This window comes from Salvelinus sp. IW2-2015, unplaced genomic scaffold (genome assembly GCF_002910315.2).
Source record: "Salvelinus sp. IW2-2015 unplaced genomic scaffold, ASM291031v2 Un_scaffold803, whole genome shotgun sequence".
Taxonomy (NCBI): domain Eukaryota; kingdom Metazoa; phylum Chordata; class Actinopteri; order Salmoniformes; family Salmonidae; genus Salvelinus; species Salvelinus sp. IW2-2015.
In genome coordinates, this window is record NW_019942617.1 from 937,169 (window position 1) to 957,926 (window position 20,758).

General features: G+C 43.6%; 1 protein-coding gene across 1 annotated transcript; it reads left to right on the plus strand.

The window, feature by feature from the left end:
• Positions 1–517: 517 nt before the first annotated feature.
• On the plus strand, positions 518–15,941 carry LOC112068957 (transmembrane protein 168-A). The gene is made up of 5 exons (XM_024136206.2): positions 518–827; positions 982–2,274; positions 5,011–5,153; positions 11,788–12,062; positions 13,784–15,941. Exons 2-5 carry the CDS (start codon positions 1,165–1,167, stop codon positions 14,329–14,331), a joined length of 2,076 nt encoding a protein of 691 aa, XP_023991974.1. The 5' UTR covers positions 518–827; positions 982–1,164; the 3' UTR covers positions 14,332–15,941.
• Positions 15,942–20,758: the final 4,817 nt, after the last annotated feature.

The following is a 20,758-nucleotide window of genomic DNA, read 5'->3' on the forward strand; positions in this document are numbered from 1 at the left end:
CCTTCCCAACAACACAGAGAGAAAAATAGAAAACGAATAGACCCCTGCCTCYACAGTGCCCCTGTTGAGATAAAGTCACACTACTCCACATAATAATTTCCCAGAAAGTATCATAATTAACCAGTGTAATCTCTCTTTGGCTATTCCCATATAGTGTACTATTTTACTAGAGCTACATTACAGTGTGTGGAAAAGTTCATATTTGAGTCGGGTGTCATTTGAGATGTGCCCCTTGGCACCACTATGCCACCATCACTGTGATATCTTCACAGACCATAGAGGACACACAATGGATGTGGATGCAATGATTATATGCTAGAGGTGGTTGTCTTTTCTGATCAATGAATGTTAAAATGACATTTTTTCAATTATCTTGATTGATTGATAAATAATGATATTTCCTTGATGTCACCTCTAATGGAATAATAATTTATTGAGAGGGACAATCTGCTGTGAAACCACATTCGATTTCCCTGCAAACGCAAAATCCCAACTRTTTTTGTCCCATTATCTTTGCCGTAGTTTGGAGTCCGGAAACATTCTGAACTAAAAACGAAAAAAGTTTTTAGACAAGCGTAAGCAACTCAAGATTCATCTTTCGTTTTGTCATCGATAGTTATTTGTGARTACATTTGATGATTTGAAGGAGTTTTACTGTGATACCTCTGGAATTGCGTGAGATGTCATCACTTACTTACGACGCAGCGTAACTAACTAGCTAGTTACTAGCCATTATTGCTGTGCTATGTGCTAGCCATTCGTGTGCTATTGACAGAAGCACGTAGCTAGCGCTTGCTGACTCTTTAATCTTCTGTCAATAGCAACTGGTGAGTGTCAATGTTTATTGCTGTGATAATTAAAACGGTTTGTTTACTTGCTTGTCATCCAGCAAACATATGACAGCTACATTAGGATGATTGTTGTTGATGATAATTAATGTAAAAATAATTCACATTCCCAAAATATGTTCTCCTTTCACAGTGGCTGAATAGCCTATTTCATCGATCTCATCCATAATGTTGCCTAAATTCAAGTGCCCCAGTCTGTTACAAAACCTACACAAGCTTGCTACTGTCAGTGACATACCTGATCATTGACTCATGAGTCCCCCCAGTTGAATGTTCAGGAGGAGCTGTTACAGCCTCAGCCACTGTCTACGCAGCCATGTCACGCCTGGAGCCAGAGGAGGAGAGCGGGCCTGCGCCCGGTGGGAAGGTGGACATGTGTTCGTTGGTGCGTTGCCTGGGTTACCTGTCCAGTTTCAACCTGATGGTGGCGGTATGCCTGGGCCTGTACGTGCGCTGGGAGCAGACTGACGAGCCCATGATCCTTGTTATCTTCATCCTGGGTCTCTTCGTCCTGGGCATCGCCAGCATCCTTTACTACTACTTCTCCATGGAGGGGGCCAGTCTCAGCCTCTTCCACCTGTGGTTTAGCTTCCTTCTGGGCCTCCTGTGCTTCCTCAATAGTCCCTCGCTGGAGGAGAATGTGAAGGAGCATGCTACTAACTACCTGCTGCTGGCTAGTGTGGCTTTGAGGACAGTGTGGGCCTTAACAGGTAGGATAATGGGCTGCGTTCACTATAAACCCACCCTGCTCTCGTCCGAGGAGCTCCTAGAACTCCTGGGCTTTGGCATTGCCAGCACCACCATGCTGTGGCACAAATCTATGGCCTTCATTGCCCTAGTGGTGGCGCTGGGGGCTCTGATCGTGGGCCTGCGTGTCAAGTCCCTCCTAGCCCTGCCCAACTTGGCCTGCTTCACCCTGGTCACCTCCCTGCTGTTTTTCAAGGCCGTGGGGATAACCACCAACCCCTTCGCCCTGGGCTGCTACCTGGGCCGTCTGATCTGTGAACCCCTCTTGGACGTCTACTTCAGCAGCCTAGGGGCCACCGAGCGCTGGCTGCCCCTGCTTTCCTGGGGACGTGTCTGGTGTCGACTCTCCCTGCTCCCCCTGGGGCTTGTGGAGATGGCCTTCTTCATCCTATCCGCTCTAAAGATGAGCCGTCTAGAACTGTGGTACCTGGTGATCCCTGGATTCTGTGTGTTTGGCCTGTTCTGGACAGTCTGCCACGTGGTGCTGCTGATCACACTGTGGGGCTTCCACACCAAGCTGAGTGACTGTCAGAAGGCACGCTCGGTCCAGCAGTCAGAGTCACGAAGCCTGGACCGGGTCATGGCCTCGAGGGGGATGAGACACTTCTGCCTGATCTCTGAACGCCTTGTCTTCTTCAGCCTGGCGTCCACAGCCATTCTGGCAGCTGTGTCCTGGCAGGTAAGATGCTACATATTGCTACATGGTGAACTGGCAGGGTAATATATGTTAAACTGATGAATGAGAAGATGGATTGATAAATCCGTTAGTTGATTGATCAATGGATTGAGTGATTGATCTGAGCTTTTCATTTCTTTTGGTTTTGCAAACATTGAGAAGATTTGAATCATTGATTAGATTTTGAATGATCTTATTCGAGACAGACCTGACCATGATAGCTGCATAGCCTAATAACAAAGCAAGGTAGCATCATCAACATTGAAACATCAAGCTTCACGTCATAAACCCCAGAGACTGACGCTTGCTAGAGGCCTGGCATGCATTCACAAGACAGTCCCAAGCCGGAGAGGAGAGCTGCTTCTGCTCTCAACCGTGACCAAGTGAATTAGCTCTTTAATATGCCTATCTCCTTACATAAAGAGCCATAAGTTATTTAGCCCTAATTTAGCTTTACATTGTAATCTGCTATTAGCATAACAGGCTACGCTGAGGCATGTCCAACTATTTGCCACGTCATATAAGATCTCCAGCGAGCTTATGCTACTGTACCTGTAGACTTCCAGTTATTGCGCTAACGCTAGGCGAGTTGCGTCATCATTGGTTCGCGGGGGAAAAACTGTGTGTAATTTCCTTCATACTGCACGCATAGACATAGCCTGGGTAGGTAGAAAAACGAATTGTCAATCTCACTGTATACCTTTAAGCTATGACCCCACCATTTATTTTAATCATGAGCAACAGCTGTTGGTTTTCTACCTAAAGTTGCAATGGGTCCATTTTAAAGGCCCTGTGCAGTCAAAAATGTGATTTTTCTGTGTTTTATAAGACCAATAAGATACAGTTCCAAATCTCTCAGCTAGGTCTCAGTTTCCCCCTCCCCACTCAGACCACTCCTAGACAATCCTAGCAAATTTCTTGCTTGCGAAATTGCTCTTTGCTAAGAATCTATTTTTGGTTATCTTTGACCATTTTAAGTTAAAACAATCACAATCAATTGTTACTCAAATTATTTGACATTGGGATAAAGACTACCTTTTAGTAAGCACAAGAGACTTGAAAAAATAATAAAAGGCTGTGGCAGTACGAGCATGATGAGCAGCATCTAGTGGGCAAAACCTGGTACTTTCACACTCATTTATGGGGGGAAATGCAAGCGACTTCAATGGCTAATTTCTCTGAACAGGAAACAAAAAAAACATCACCAAATTCACAATACATAACATAGGATGAATAAACAATACTCCAAGCCGCAGCTTCATAATACTTGCCAAACATAGACAACTGATACTGTATAGTTGGGGTGGGCTTGTTTTGAGTGGGGTACATGGGTGGCTTTTGACWCTTTATTTGGATTCCTCACATCTTAGTCATTTTAAGAAGTGGTTTTGTCCAAATCGGATGTTGGGTATTATACTTAATGAATAGTATATGAATCCTATGATTGAAATGGACAATTTGGGTGTAATCAATTAGCTTAGTTTCTCAGAGTTCAAATAGTGTTTTCAACAAAATAATGTTTCAGGAATGCTTGTCTTATCTGTTTCTAACTACAGAAACTATTTCAGAACTATCAGAGATGGTGGGTGTTGTCATGGCTTGCTGAAATGAAATGAAATGGAACTACCCTTAAAGAGATTCTCCTGTAACTTTGTATACTTTTTAGCCGGTAGTTTTGAAAATATTACTCACGAGCCAAAAGCGGTACACAAAAATTGCGTACTACATCACTGAGCCGTTGGGCCCACACTGCAACCGCTGGATAACGATGGGCAGGTGCCTTGCTAGCTGTCACTCAAATGCGAGGGGCTGAATCTTATTGGCTACAACTCTAATTGCTGGCCCATGTGGGGGGAAATGTGAGGAAAATGGCACGGCACAGCTTCAAGAAGCAGTCACTTTCAAACTTGGTATTTCATAGCACATTGATACATCCAGCCCAAAGCGGGAGGTTTAAAAAAATAAAAAATAAATAAATCTTAGTCGCCAAAGTACTGGAGCATGTCTTTAAGCAAGAATACTTATTCAACCCATCCACACACTCTTAAACATTTAAAGTCAAATATACAATTCAGTGTCCATGTTACCAAACATATAGGCCTAGCTATAGCCTTGAATTGTTTCTATAATCTAGGCCTATAGCCTTGCTCTATGTTTAAAGGGGTTGAATGCTGGGATTGCATAAGAGCTTCAGTGTTGCTTTGTCAAATGAGGACTGAGGAGATGATGATGGACCAGCTGTGAGGCCTTGGGCAGTCGTCGCTGAATTTAACAAGAAGTCTGCCGCCTCCATCCAAAACTGACTCGCTAATAATGAAGTAGGGAGTTCTGATGTGGTAACCTTGCCGGTGCCTCGCTAATTGGACAAGTCGGGTTGAGGAAAAATATGAGTTTTAATAAGGATTTTAATTGCAAATGTGAATGTAACAAGTGTAATTGAGGAATCGCAAGGCTATGTGGAAATCGTCATGGCAACATCATAAAATTATTTAGTTTTGTATTTACTGAATTTTAACAGCTTGGTGAATTTGTATAATAGAGTCCATTGGGTAGACCTATAGCTTGTGGCCTTGAATTCACTTAGACTATCTTTGAAAAGGCTTCATTCTTACTCATTCCCACAGCTTCACTTGATTGTGTTTCATGGGTGTTTTAATGTGTGTATCTAAATAGCAAAATTATCTTGTGCTTCAATACATTGAAAAAAAATCACAAATGAAATGCTCTCTTGTGTTGTAGCCCTCCAATGGTGTGTTCATGAGTGTGTTCCTGGTGGTCCTCCCTCTGGAGTCTCTGGTCCACGGGCTCTTCCATGAGCTGGGCAGCTGCCTGGGGGGCACATCTGTSGGCTACGCTGTGGTCGTCCCTACCAGCTACAGCAGGTATATAACTGTACACACAATCAATCAATCAAATTTATTTATAAAGCCCTTTTTACATCAGCTGATGTCACATAGTGCTATACAGAAAACCCCAAACAGCAAGCGATGCAGATGTAGAAGCACGGTGGCTATTAAAAACTCCCTAGAAAGGCAGGAACCTAGGAAGAAACCTAGAGAGGAACCAGGCTATGAGGGGTGGCCAGTCCTCTTCTGGCAGTGCCGGGTGGAGATTATAACAGTACATGGCCAAGATCTTCAAACGTCCATAGATGACCAGCAGGGTCAAATATTAATAATAATAATAATCACAGTGGTTGTAGAGGGTGCAACAGGTCAGCACCTCAGGAGTAAATGTCAGTTAGCTTTTCATAGCCGATCATTCAGAGTTAGAGACAGCAGGTGCGGTAGAGAGAGAGTCGAAAACGGCAGGTCCGGGACTAGGTAGCATGTCCGGTGAACAGGTCAGGGTTCCATAGCCGCAGGCCGAACAGTTGAAACTGGAGCGGCAGCACAACCAGGTGGACTGGGGACAGCAAGGAGTCATCAGGCCAGGTAGTCCTGAGGCATGGTCCTAGGGCTCAGGTCCTCCGAGAGAAAGAGAATTAGAGGGAGCATACTTAAATTCACACAGGACACCGTTTAAGACAGGAGAAATACTCCAGATATAACAGACTGATCCTAGCCCCCTGACACAAACTATTGCAGCATAAATACTGGAGGCTGAGACAGGAGGGGTCGGGAGACACTGTGGCCCCGTCCGACGATACCCCCGGACAGGGCCAACTAGGCAGGATATAACCTACTTTGCCGAAGCACAGCCCCCACACCACTAGAGGGATATCTTCAAACCACCAACTTTCTACCCTGAGACAAGGCCGAGTATAGCCCACAAAGATCTCCCCCACGGCACGAACCCGTATACACAGTTGAAGTCGGAAGTTTACATACACTTAGGTTGGCGTCATTAAAACTCGTTTTTCAACCACTCCACACATTTCTTGTTAACAAACTATAGTTTTGGCAAGTCGGTTAAGACATCTACTTCGTGCATGACACACGTCATTTTTCCAACAATTGTTTACAGACTATTTCACTTCTACTTCACTGTATCACAATTCCAGTGGGTCAGAAGTTTACATTCACTAAGTTGATTGTGCCTTTAAACAGCTTGGAAAATTCCAGAAAATGATGTCATGGCTTTAGAAGCTTCTGATAGGCTAATTGACATAATTTGAGTAAATTGGAGGTGTACCTGTGGATGTTTTTCAAGGCCTACCTTCAAACTCAGTGCCTCTTTGCTTGACGTCATGGGAAAATCAAAAGAAATCAGCCAAGACGTCAGAGAAAAAATTGTAGACCTCCACAAGTCTTGAGCAATTTCCAAACTCCTGAAGGTACCACGTTCATCTGTACAAACAATAGTACGCAACTATAAACACCATGGGACCACGCAGCCATCATACCGCTCAGGAAGGAGACGCGTCGACATAAGCTGAAAAGCTGCTCAGCAAGGTAGAAGCCACTGCTCCTAAACCGCCATAAAAAAGCCAGACTATGGTTTGCAACTGCACATGGGGACAAAGATTGTACTTTTTGGAGAAATGTCCTCTGGTCTGATGAAACAAAAATAGAACTGTTTGGTCATAATGACCATCGTTATGTTTAGAGGAAAAAGGGGGAAGCTTGCAAGCCGAAGAACACCATCCCATCCGTGATGCACGGGGGTGGCAGCATCATGCTGTGGGGGTGGTTTGCTGCAGGAGGGACTGGTGCACTTCACAAAATAGATGGCTTCATGAGGATGGAAAATTATGTGGATATATTGAAGCAACATCTCAAGACATCAGGAAGTTAAAGCTTGGTCTTCCAAATGGACAATGATCCCAAGCATACTTCCAAAGTTGTGGCAAAATGGCTTGAGGACAACAAAGTCAAGGTATTGGAGTAGCCATCACAAAGCCCAGACCTCAATCCTATAGAAAATTTGTGGGCAGATCTGAAAAAGCGTGTGCGAGCAAGGAGGCCTACAAACCTGACTCAGTTACACCAGCTCTGTCAGGAGGAATGGGCCAAAATTCATCCAACTTATTGTGGGAAGCTTGTGGAAGGCTACCCAAAACATTTGACCCAAGTTAAGCAATTCAAAGGCAATGCTACCAAATACTAATTGAGTGTATGTAAACTTCTGACCCACTGGGAATGTGATGAAAGAAATAAAAGCTGAAATAAATCATTCTCTCTACTATTATTCTGACATTTCACATTCTTAAAATAAAGTGGTGATCCTTGTTAAGTTCATGTTTTAAGTATCCCTATATTTCTGTTATTACGGGGATATCACTCAGTCAAGAGTGCGCATGTGCAGGAAGTCTTGTCGTTGTTGGACCTAGCCTCGAGTGTAATGGCTACTTGTAGTGTGTTCATATAGTATAGTAAACTTTGTTAAACTGGAACCTTGTCGTTGTGTCATTTCGAGTTAACAATCCTAACTGACCTAAGACAGGGAATTTTTATTAGGATTAAATGTCAGGAATTGTGAAAAACTGAGTTTAAATGTATTTGGCTAAAGTGTATGTAAACTTTCAACTGTATATATATATATACATACACACAGACTACGTAGACACATGTACACAGAACTCACACACACACACACCAGGGTCTCCGTTAGCCGCTAATAGCCAGCTTTTGGCAAATACATTTGACCGGTCATGCTTGTCGGTTTATAAGATCATTTGAATAATTTTGTGGAATTCTATGTGTATTTTCGTTAGTCATTAGGTTTATCACACGCGCACAGCATACAGAGCCTATGAGTGGAAAATCTGTCACACAGCATGAGAGCTGCTGCTACAGCTCCTCAAACAGCTGATTTGTTGCTGCTGGAGTGAAACTCGCATTTATAAGCCCAATCATTGCGTAACAATTCTAAATACAATCGCGTGTTAACTGTTTTGATGGCCCCGATTTTAAGAAGAGCTACTATTTTTATTTCTCAACTGGTAATTAAAACGCGCTTCCCATTCTCCATTCAAGTGCATATAGGCAACGGTATAGGCAGGCTTCAGCATGTTACACACCACTTTGCGATGAGCTGGAAGCAGTATGCGTTTTGAAAACACATATTTAACGGTTTGAAACCTGAACGTTTTAATTCATGTTATGAGGCATGACTTACCTTGCTTCAAAATAAAATCCGACCATAGAAACAATTCTTCTCTTAAGACTTCTATAAACCATTGAAACCAGTAGCATATTTCTCTCATGTTCTATTGGTTTTCAAATCAACTTCCTTTCAATACTCACACTAACCATACTATTTGTGACGTGAATTGAGTATATAGTATGCTTATTGGTTATAGTTAGTATGCAAAAAGTTCCCAGATGTCGTGCCAAAATACGAAGTAACCAAGCAGTGTACACTATTTCCGTGCTTTCAGGGCCCATAATGCAATACTTCAGAAAATGGGCGTAGCTTCACAACATTTTCAGATTTGAAGAAAATGGCGGAAAATATGCAGCCGAAGTCCGACGAGAGCGGATACAAATTCATTTAACTAATTATCACAAATGTTAAGAAAATGTTGAGCAATGTAGTAAAGTCCTGACTTTTCAAATAACTTACGTTGGCTGACAATTTGTTAGCTATGCTATCCTTACGAACCACATAGCATTACAGCAGAATGTACCAGTATTACCTAACGTTAGTTGGCTACTAATACATTGAACTAGCCAGGCAGTATATTAACTATCTAACTAACTACCAGACGTTTATTGACTTGATTGTTCACACAATTCTTAGCTAAGTGGTATAGTCGTTGTGCGTTTCAATGGACATTGTTAATTCTGGCTATCTACTCCGATTTCAGAGCACTCTCGTTAGTGTGCCAGAGTGCGGAATAACTGATAAATGTAAATTTACGAACGCTCAACACCCGTTGAATATGGCCGGTGGCAGTAAACGTCGGCAAAAAAAAGCGTAATTCAATTGTTGCCAGCAGCACAGTTAGTCACCAACGCTCTGGATAACATGAAAACAGTCTTACCAGCTCTGCTAGGGCGAGTAAAATGGTCAGAGTGAGGTGTTCTTTCATTTGTGTCTGGAAGTTGCTAGCCAACATTAGCTAGTTAGCTGCTCGGATCAACCCTACTCCTCGGCCAGAGTGTCCAGTGTGCGCTCTGAACGCTCCGAGAGCGAAACGCTCTGAATTTACGAACGGACAATCTGACAATGCCCAGAGGGCACTCCAGATAGAATTTACGAACACACCTGAAATTGTAAAATGTCTAGCTAGTCATTTGTTATGATAACAAACTAGCAAGAGGTTGCATAGCTACAGCATCAATTTACGGTAGACAGTGTAGTACGCTCAACTGAAATGATAGCATTTGTTTACATTATTCTAAAATGAACTCGTAGTATATATTATGTAGTGAATATACTCATTAAGTATGTAGTATACAGAATGTTAGTATGGGTATTAAAACATGCCTCTATTCATATTAGCAACCCATGCTAGTTGTTGCATCTTYAGATCTCCCCTCTTTCTAAATTTCAAACAAATATTTTTATCTCTGTCACATGAAACCGTTTGCAGTTTGCTTTTGACAACGGTGTTTTTCCACTAATTGCATTATGGAACAAACATCTTTGCGTAGCTTACTGCCTTGTGCGCATTGCTAAACTTATAATGTGAAGAAATAATAGTTTATCAACATTTTCAATCTAAACGTTCTGATCTGTTGCATCAGCCTCATTGCTTTTTAAAGATGTATTTTTTTATCTAGGCTACTAGTTTGAGATCTATCATCCCATAACTGTCTCAGAGTCTGTTTGGAACAGGCTATTTCTTTCTTGCACAGAACGACAAGCTGACCATAAGAATAGGTCAACTTTTCTACTATGCGGGATATTACATGGACATAGGCTAGTGATTTTGTTCTTTGTTACTCGTCTTGTTGGCTGATAAAGTAAATGTGGCCGTTATTCTTACATCTTCAAAGTGCACATTGGAATTCGTTAAGAAGGGCGCACGCTGTTGCATCCTCGAGTTGCATGTTCTGTGAAGATAAATCATCGAAATGTGATTTTTGTCAGTGGGTGGACGCCCTAATCAGGTTATGCGCCCAATGCATATGGGTCCGGTAAATTTCTCAAATGTCTGTTAAATTAAAATGCTGCCGATCAAAAGTCAGGCGCCACATTTTCCTAACGGAAACCCTGACGCACACACAATTCAGTATACACACGTACACAGACCTCACACACACAGACCCACATTCACTTTCTTCATCTCCACAATCATCAATCTTCCCTGCACCAAAGTAAAAAAAATACCGTAACTTTACAACATCCAGCGGGACAGACCATAATTTCAATTCCCTCACTGGACAAACCAAGTGGAAAAAATATCCCAATAGCCATGCATAAACATGACCCTAATGTTTCCCCCTTGAGGCTGCTCTCTCCCTGGCATACTAAGTGGCTGTGGGTGGAAGATGTGTTTACGACCAGGCAGGACCACTCTGTCTGACATGGCACCCTTATCCCTTTGACTAGGACCCATAGGGCTTTAGTCAAAAGTAGTGCACTATGTAGGGAATAGGGTGCCATTTCAGACTCTGACTCTATCTCTGTGCTGGGGCGGTTAAGACTTAGTCTGTCTGTGGTGGTGATTCGGATGCAGGCCCATACATCTGCTCTGTATTCCAGGGCTGCAGTTGTAGGCCCCAGCGGGAGACCAGAGAGCATGTTGAGAATATAGCAGTGTATTATCTACTGTTTGATGGGTTCAGATCATGTTTTTACAACGATGAGGGCCCCTTGGGAAGATGAGAAAGAGGAGGAGGAGAAGGGAATGACGAGGGACAGAGAGCAAAGGAAAGAAAGTCTGACAGGGACAAAGTGAGAGACGGTGCGGGGGAGAGAGAGAGAGACTTTTAGAGAGGGAGGACAGAGGGAAGGGGATAGCGAGAGACTAATATGTTTCCATCTTTGAATAGATAAGACCTAGGCCAGGTTAGTGAAACAAATCTGTCACGTCAGCCTCCAACAGCCACGTTATCCACTGTCCCCAGTCATCTCAATACAACTACTCAGTCAAAATCAACTCATTATTTAAACAGAACTCTCCAATCTATCCAGCCCAAAGTCTCTCTCAAGATCATAATAACTCTGCTTTAAGATGACATTTTGAGTTTTGAGTTATGTAGATGTCTCTATGATTGAATGGAGAAAGTCGTGAGTAATGACAGGGACAGAGATGCAGAGTGAGTGGGGCTATATTGGGTGACGGAGACTGGGGCAGCCTTGACTCCTGGCCTCATGCCTGGTGCTGTGGGATGGAGAGAAAGAGGTGTGTCGGATCAAACAGATTTCTCTGCCTTGACCTCCGAATGGTGCCGTTAGGTCAGGACTCCTCTCCATCTTTATTCTCACATATTTTAGACACACAGACACACACATTCCATCTCTACTGTACTGCCAGTGTCTTCACCTCTATTCATTTTCTTACTCTACATTCTCATCTTCCTCTTTTCAATTCTGCCCTCCGTCTCCACTTGCCATTCTCTCCTCATATTCATTCTCATTCCCTCATGTCCTCCACCCATCCTCTCATCCTTCCCTCCACAGGCCAGATGGCCAGCCCACCCTCCTACCTCCGGTCCAGGTGCAGGAGCTGAACGTGCTCTCCACGGGCATGTTGAACAGCGTGCAGCGCCTCTTCTCCCACCACATGATTGAGACGTTTGGCTGTGACTACTCCACCAGCGGGGTGACTTTGGAGGCCCTGCAGGCCAAGCTCAAGGCCTTCCTGGAGCTTCGCACGGCCGACGGGCCCCGCCATGATACATACGTGGTGTTCTACAGCGGGCATACGCAGCGCACCGGGGCCTGGGCACTGGCAGGTGAGGGTCACCATAGCTTACAGAGGCTGGCTGGCTGGCTGGCTGGCTGGCTGGCTGGCTGGCTGGTCTCCTCAACGCACATGTTTTCTTGCCTCCGTTTCTCATCTTCTATCAATGTTTATTCTGCACCTATTTATTTCCAGACTAGATTAAAACATGATTAAACATGAAAAAGACAGGATCAAATGAAGGTTATATGTCTGAATAAAACATGACGATGAGGGTAGAATGCTATATTTTTGTTTTGACAAACAATTTATAGTTTTCCATTTGTTTCTGAGAAAAGTACACAATATTTTGTCGTCTTCCAGATGCAGTGTGTTATATCTAACACCTTTATTACTTGTTAGATATTACCGCACTGTTGTAGCTAGAAACACAAGCATTTGGCCACACCCGCAATAACATCTGCTAAACACGTGTATGTGACCAATAATTGGTCACATTTGTGCCTGTACTTTTCATTAATCCATGGCGACACTTCTGAAGAAATGTAGAAATGAAGAGTCCAACATTTCCCCAGTGTGATAACTGAAGTTTCTCTTCAGTGGCTGCCAACACGCTCCCACGCTTTATCACTCTGTGGTGCTGCAATGAAGACAAGCTCGGTGACAATTAAACATGACTTGACCATTAATGTACTCCCACTCGTAACTTTTCATTTTCTCCATGGACCCAGACTMCTTTTACCTTTTGTCTTTAATGTCCTTATTTACTCACCACCCACCTTGACCTTCTCAAATACACGCAGACCGTCATCGTGGCTCGTCAGGCAAGTCGGCTGTAATGAGTGTAGTTAATTAGTATTATTACCCAATTATTCTTTAATGGATTAAGGAAGGAATATATTTGAATCATACTGTACATTGTAAGCTATGATTAGAGTAACTTTTAAAACCTTTATCAAACTAGCTACTAAACCCCTAACATTCAGAGTCAGTTAAAAAAAACTAGTATGTATTGTCTTCCTAAAGATACAGATCCAACTACGGACCAACTAAGTCTTCTAGTAATATGTGTSAAAACATCAACGTGGCCACAGTATACCACCCCGGTGCTCCCCTGAAACCCAAATTGTACTTTTAAGCATCAGTTTGTCACGACCACACAGTGTATTGCTCCTCTTCACCAGTCCCTTCCTGAGCAGCTCCTGAACTGTAAAGAAATATCATATCTTGGCTCCATCTACGGGMACCTCTTAATCTTCCTGCCATGGAGCGCACTGCCGTATTAATCCTCATGAAGGATACTGCTTGTCATACCCCCGTGTCAGTGTTTGAGCAGTGGAGGCCGAGGGAAAAACAACCCGGGCCCTGGCTGGCGTTGGCGCTTTACAGAACGGTCTGGGAAGAGCCGGATGGGGGGTGTCTCTGGCACTCTCACTCAATCACGCAGGCCGCTCACGCACACATATACACACTYGTACGCCGCTCACGTTTCTGCCACAGAGGAAGGGTGCCCAAACAGACAGCAGTCCCTGTAACTCAGGATTTAGGTGCCTTMGACTAGGGATAGGCCATACAGGTGTGTAGTTGTAGATGGTATTCAGAATAACAATAGAGATGATTTGACAAATTACTTGACTATTCACGTTCCTTTTTGTTCACATTGTGCATGTTATGATATGAATCATATCRGCTTTTCGCAAATGGTTCCTTGWTTGTCCCAGCCTARGACTAGGGTTGGGGTTATTAAAATGTTTGTTTCTCKCTCTCTRCCAGGAGGAGACTCTCTGCGTCTGGAGCAGCTGCTGGAGTGGTGGAAGGAGAAGAACAGCGGCTTCACCTCCCGTCTCATCCTGGTCCTGGACACAGAGAACTCCATGCCCTGGGTAAAGGAGGTCCGCAGGATGGAGGGAGTCTACGTGGCCGTGCAAGGGGCCAAGCTCGCCCCCGCCGGCGACATCGAAGGCGGGGTGGCCCCCCGCCTTGGGGACTTCACCTCGGAGTGGGTGGAGTTCAACTGCAACCCGGACAGCGCCATCCAGTGGTCGGAGAAGGGCAGGATGGTGGCGGCGGCCTACGGCGTGTCGAAACACTGGAGCGACTACACGCTCCATCTTCCCACTGGGAGCGACGTGGCCAAGCACTGGAAGACCCACTTCCCCCAGGCTACCTATCCTCTGGTGCACCTATCCAACTGGTGCTGTGGGCTCAACCTCCTCTGGATGTGTGGAGTGTGTCTGAGGTGCTTTAGGCGACTCAAACTGGGCTGGTTCCCTCCCAATATACTGGACACGGGACAGGGCATCAAACTGGTCCACTCATAGACTGACTGAGCTGTATGTCTGCCTGGGAGATCACTTGCCTGACCACTCACCCTGAATTGAATTCCTCTGCTCTATCAATCGCTACATACAGTCAGTCTGAAACTGCCATCCTAGAAGTTGTTTGTGTGACTTCAAAACAAATTMATCAGTGATTGGTTAGATTCGTTACAGACAATCCAATCAGAGAATCCAAGTTGATAACGTCATCAGGTAGGCAGGCTCTGGCCCAACCCATCGGTTTCTGGGACCAATCAGATTGKTCAGATTGTGTTCGCATTCTAGAAATCGTCGGGGAGGGAGGCAAATCCAGACTCATCGTGGAGAAGAAACGTCAGTTGGCCGGAGCAATGTKGATGRGTAGCCAGGCAAGGARATCACAATGGAGTTTCAGCAGGTAGCCTAGTGGTTAAGWGTGTTGRGYMAGTAACYGAAWRRYYGWWWKKTYRYYKRKTYARMTYSSSGAKYYGAMYMATCTGTCAATGTGCCCTTGAGCAAGGCACTTAACCCCAATTGCTCCTGTAAGTCGCTCTGGATAAGAGCGTCTGCTAAATGACTMAAATGTAAATGTGTTGACAATCATCAGTATCTATGTTAAGTCATGTGTAGACAATCATCAATAGTACATTTGGTAAATTGGTCACCACAATAGGCCTGCTTTCTATGGTAAAGCTATATCCATCACCGCAATCAGTCTTATCGCCATGCTAGTATGGGTCTTGTATCTAATGGTACAAGTAGACAATCTCCACAATATTCTGTGAATCTATGGTTTACTGACATCCACCCTATGTGCGTTGTGTTACTTTGTAGATGTAATATATCATTATATATCATTATTCCGTACGTGTTTTTTCTGGGAAGATATTTGTGATTGTTTGTCATGTTTATTTCCACTTTGGAAACTGATCGTGTACAGGGTCTATCCTTTAAAATGTCTAGCCAAAGATTTTGGGACAATTTTCAAGAGTCTTGGCCAGTGTCTTGCCTTGCGTTTGGTGTTGGTTTCTATTGACTATTTACAATTATGAKATGAAAGCCTTATTACCTTATTTCAGCACCACATTCTGTTCTATTAGGTGGATCACAACAAAATGTGGTTAATTCATTGATTCGTTTTTTTAAACATGAATTTAGTAAATGTGCTGCGTCAGTGTGAGGAGGAGGAGGAAGTGTTGACAATTGGTCAGCCTGACAGGATCTATATAGCTGCAGGGATATACAGTACACAGCTCCCTGCCTGGCGCCAGTTTGCTGCAGTTGTTTTGGCGTCGAATCCACTGTAAAAACAATGACTCACCACTTGTAGCCTATCATTGCATCATAAACCGTTCACTGTGCCCTCATTGGTTTCGATGGCCATGGTGACCCATGTTGGCCGACCTTTCTGCTTCATTTGGTGCTTGTCTTGCTCTCTCTCTCTCTCTCTCTGTGATGCTGCCTTTCTGATACACTGTGATGTTTATGCTAAAAAGGTCAAATTGTATTATTCTACATATAAATGAAAGCCAAGCCTTTTGTCTCGCTATATCTTTGTTGTCCTGATTTGAACCAATGTGATGCCTTATCTCGGATTATGCTGGAATAATAAAGTGAATATGTAGAAAGTTGTATACATGTGCTGATCACGTATCTATTTAAATGAATTGCGTTTTGTCAAAACCCTGTGCAGCTCAGCAACATTCTGGTATATCTACCTGGACATTGAAATGGGAAGTTTACCCCAGAGATTAAAAGAGTCACTCAGTTTGGAAAGCAGAGTCAATGGGTTCAATTGGGGCCCAATCGCCTCTACATAATTGCTTGTCTCTCAGTTGTGGTTTGAGAGGATAGGATGGGTAGAGAGAGGAGGAAGAGAAGGATACATAGAGACAAAATCATGAAATAGCCTAGCCATCCGGTCCAATTCCAGACTCAATTCCAGACATTAATATGGCATGGTTTACAGACATTGAGCAAATACAGACCCTCGCTGTATAAATATTAGTGTTGGCTGCAAATATTGGGTTTGGGAACCTAGAAGTCCGGACAGATGTAGGAATAATTGTCCTATGCTGCAGTAAAAAGCTGTCAGTTCTCTTTCTCTCACYGGGGAGTTTAGCTGGACACAAAGCTTTCACTTCAGGCCCCCTTTCCTCAACACGTTGTGGTGGAAATTTAACACCAGGAACACATTGAGTCAATAATAAATGAGTCACTATTTTGTATCAGTTAACTGGAAAGGTTACAACAAACACACGTACAAAGTAAAAGTCTGCTACCAGCTCCGCCAGGGTGGTCCCTTCAGTCCTCTTATATAGTGCCCACCAAAAAAAACTACATAGGCATGGTTCATAAGTGTTGTTCCTGCAGCTGTGCCTCATCTGTACAGAGTGGGCAATTTGGGCCCGTCAGAAAATGTTTTCCTAATACAAATCAAATGTTATTAGTCACATGCGCCGAATACAACAGGTGTAGTAGACCTTAGTGAAATGCACTACTTACGAGCCCCTAACCAACAATCAGTTTAAAAAAAATAGAGTAAGAAATAAAAGTAACAAGTAATTAAAGAGCAGCCAGTAAAACCAACTCTTAGCTAGGGACCTATATACAGGGGTGTACCGGTACAGAGTCAATGTGTGAGGGCACCGGTTAGTTGAGGTAATATGTACATGTAGGTAGAGTTATTAAAGAGACTATGCATAGATGATAACAACAGAGAGTATCAGCGGTGTAAAAGAGGGGGAGGGAAGGGGCAACGCAAATAGTCTGGGTAGCCATTTGATTAGATGTTCAGGAGTCTTATGGCTTGGGGGTTGAAGCTGTTTAGAAGCCTCTTGGACCTAGACTTGGCGCTCCGGTAACGTTTGCCGTGCGGTAGCAGAGAGAACAGTCTATGACTAGGGTGGCTGGAGTCTTTGACAATTTTTAGGGCCTTCCTCAGGCAAAATGATGTGCGTGAGTGGTGCCAAGACTCTCTCTCTCCTTAGTGGGGATCAAATGTGCCAGATCAGCTCGGCACAGGGCTGACAGATCGCCAGACCCCCCCCCCCCCATCATTCTAAGAACACTCCAGAACAAAAGAAGCCTACAACTAAGATGGACATTGTGACCTCTGGTGGACAACCAGAGACTTACATCGAACTACTCCCCATAGACAGATCAAGTTGTTTCAACAGAGAGACGACAGAGAAAGACATCTACACGTAAATATATGTTGCATTACTAATCCGAATGAGCGGTTATTAAGGTACTAAATATTCATATTTACGGTGAGCCTAGTTTCCAAATGTATGTACGATAAGTCCACTCTTTGTCTCCATCTACATTTTTATCTTTCCCCACCTCCTTTCCATTGTGTAACAAGCCGTCATATCGGGTTAGTCCACTAGGGACTGTTTTCTTTGCATTATGTTAGTAATCAATAACCTATMCCGTGTGTGTGTGTGTTTCTGTGTGATTATTTAGTTAGTAAATAAATAATTAAGCCAATTTGTGAATTGCTAATTCATCACTTAGGTTGGGGTTCGTGCAGATTTATGAAGTCAATGACATTCAGAATGAAACTGATATGAGGAAATTATTAATTGATGACTGGTATGATATCGATATATTCTTGAGATAATTCGGGAAATGGTAACTCATTAAATTAACTTTTCCCGTGGTGCCCCAAATTCCTAATGAGTTAATTGTCAATCAATCAAATGTATTTATAAAGCCCTTCTTACATCAGCTGATGTCACAAAGTGCTGTACAGAAACTCAGCCTAAAACCTCAAACAGCAAGCAATGCAGGTGTAGAGCACGGTGGCTAGGAAAAACTCCCTAGAAAGTCTAGAACCTAGAAAGAAACCTAGAGAGGAACCAGGCTATGAGGGGTGGCCAGTCCTCTTCTGGCTGTTGTCGGGATGAGATTATAACAGAACATGGCCAAGATGTTCAAATGTTCATAGATGACCAGCAGGGTGCAACAGGACAGCACCTCAGGAGTAAATGTCAGTTGGCTTTTCATAGTCGATAATTCAGAGTATCTCTACCGCTCCTGCTGTCTCGAGAAAATTGAAAACAGCAGGTCTGGGACAGGTAGCACGTCCGGTGAACAGGTCAGGGTTCCATAGCCGCAGGCAGTTGAAACTGGAGCAGCAGCACGACCAGGTGGACTGGGGACAGCAAGGAGTCATCAGGCCAGGTAGTCCTGAGGCATGGTCCTAGGGCTCAGGTCCTCCGAGAGTGAGAAAGAGAGAAAGAAAGAAAGGAAGAGGAAAAAAAGAGAATTAGAGAGAGCATATTTAAATTCACACAGGACACCGGATAAGACAGGAGAAATACTCCAGATATAACAGACTGACCTTAGCCCCCCGACGCAAACTATTGCAGCATAAATACTGGTGGCTGAGACAGAATTGTTACATGATTAATTTAATCGAGTAATAATTAAACGTAGTAGGTAATTATTCGATGATTAGCAGTCATCACATTAATGATAATCACGTCACGACGTCTGGTATCCAGACTGTATTTGAGCATGACTTAGCTGTATATCATGCTTTTGTAACCGTGTATTAAGTCACTTGAAAGAAGCGTGCTTGAAAGCACCGAAACATTGACATAGCTCACAGTAGGAGGCCATAGGTAAAACATCTTCTAGAAATCTTATTTCACTGCTAGACAGCACACCAATATGAAATCACTTATTGTCTTCATTTATCCATGTCTCCACAATCAGGTTAAGTACACATCATTATTCCTAGTCTCATTCRTTATGTTTYCAWGCCTTTGCATTGTTGCAATATGAGCTCATTCCACTCTTTCCTATTCAGAGGTAATATGGTCTATGGTCTGTCTGTTCTCCTGTATGTCCTTCAGGCCTTTAAGTGTGCTGCTCACAGTCATTCAGCATCTGCTTGTTACGAGGTAAATGTACTGAATTTCTCTCTTCTCTCTGGTTGGAAATGGGCCTGACTGGCTGCTGGAGTAAAGGGATGAGATTATTGATTCATTCGATGCAGGACCGTATGGTAGCAAAATTACAAGATTATAGCCTCCCGAGTCGCGCAGTGATCTAAGGCACTGCATCGCAGTGYTAGCTGTGCCACTAGAGATCCTGGTTTGAGTCCAGGCTCGGTCGCAGCTGGAGACCCACGTGGCGGCGCACAATAAGCCCTGCGTTGTCCGTGTTAGGGGAGGCTTTGGCCGGCTGGGATGTCCTTGTCCCATTGCGCTCTAGCGACTCCTGTGGTGGGCCGGGCACATGCACGCTGACAAGGTCGCCAGGTGCACGGTGTTTCCTCTGACACATTGGTGCGGCTGGCTTCCGGGTTAAGTGGGCAGTGTGACTTGGCTGGGTTGTGTTTCGAGGACACACGGCTCTCGACCTTCGCCTCTCCCGAGTCCGTACGGGAGTTTCAGCGATGGGACAAGACTGTAACTACCAATACAAATGGAAAATGGGAGACCCTCCTCCGCGCAGGAAATATCGGAGGACACCTGACCTCTTTTGAAACATCTCGCTCATTTTTCAAAATAAAAGCCTGAAATATGTCTAAGCCTGGTCACAGCCTGAGGAAGCCATTGGAAAAGAATCTGGTTGATACCCTTTAAATGGAGGTTAGAGGGGAAAGGAACAACGTTTTTTTTTATATATCTTCCGGTTCATTTTTCTCAGGATTTCGCTTGCAGAATAAATATAATTATTTTTTCCACAGACATATTTTTGACAGTTTTGGAAACTTTGGAGTGTTTTCTTTTTTATTTATTATATGCATATTCTACGATCTGGCCAGAGAAAATTTCCGTTTACCATTTTCAGTGCACCAAATTATGCTATCGTGTGAACCAGGCAGCCATATGGGTGGATGATACACTCAAATATTTTTTCTACAGTTCGACCCGGTCCTCGACGCGGAGAGCCTCATGGACTAGACGCACCCCTGACTACTTCCTGTAAATTTGAAGCCATCCTGGTTCAAGTACTGCACATCTAGATTTGAATATATCTGTACAGAGGGGTTTAATAAATGCATTCTACAGAGATAATGGTATATGGATACCTACAAATAATAGCAAGAACCCCTCTGCAGTTTAGAAAATGCTGTCATAATGCTGTGCTGATAATTTTAATACATGTTTAACATTTAACATTTTTAAAATTCTGACGCTAGTGCTAAGAGGTTTTAAGTGATGCCTTGGTGATTAAACACTTTAGACACATTCCTTTCTATGATTAGTGATAAGACCTATGTCTCCGCTTGACATTCATAGATAAGGTGTGTGTGTGTGTGTGTGTGTGTGTCTGTGTGTGTGTGTGACTCGAGATAGAGAGAGCGTGAAGGAATTGAAAAACATCTCATTGTTTGTTATAATCCTTGCATCTAGATAACTTAGCCTGAGGAGTAATAACACACCCTGCGATAAATGACAGGGTTTATTGACCATGGGGTTTAAGTGCGCAT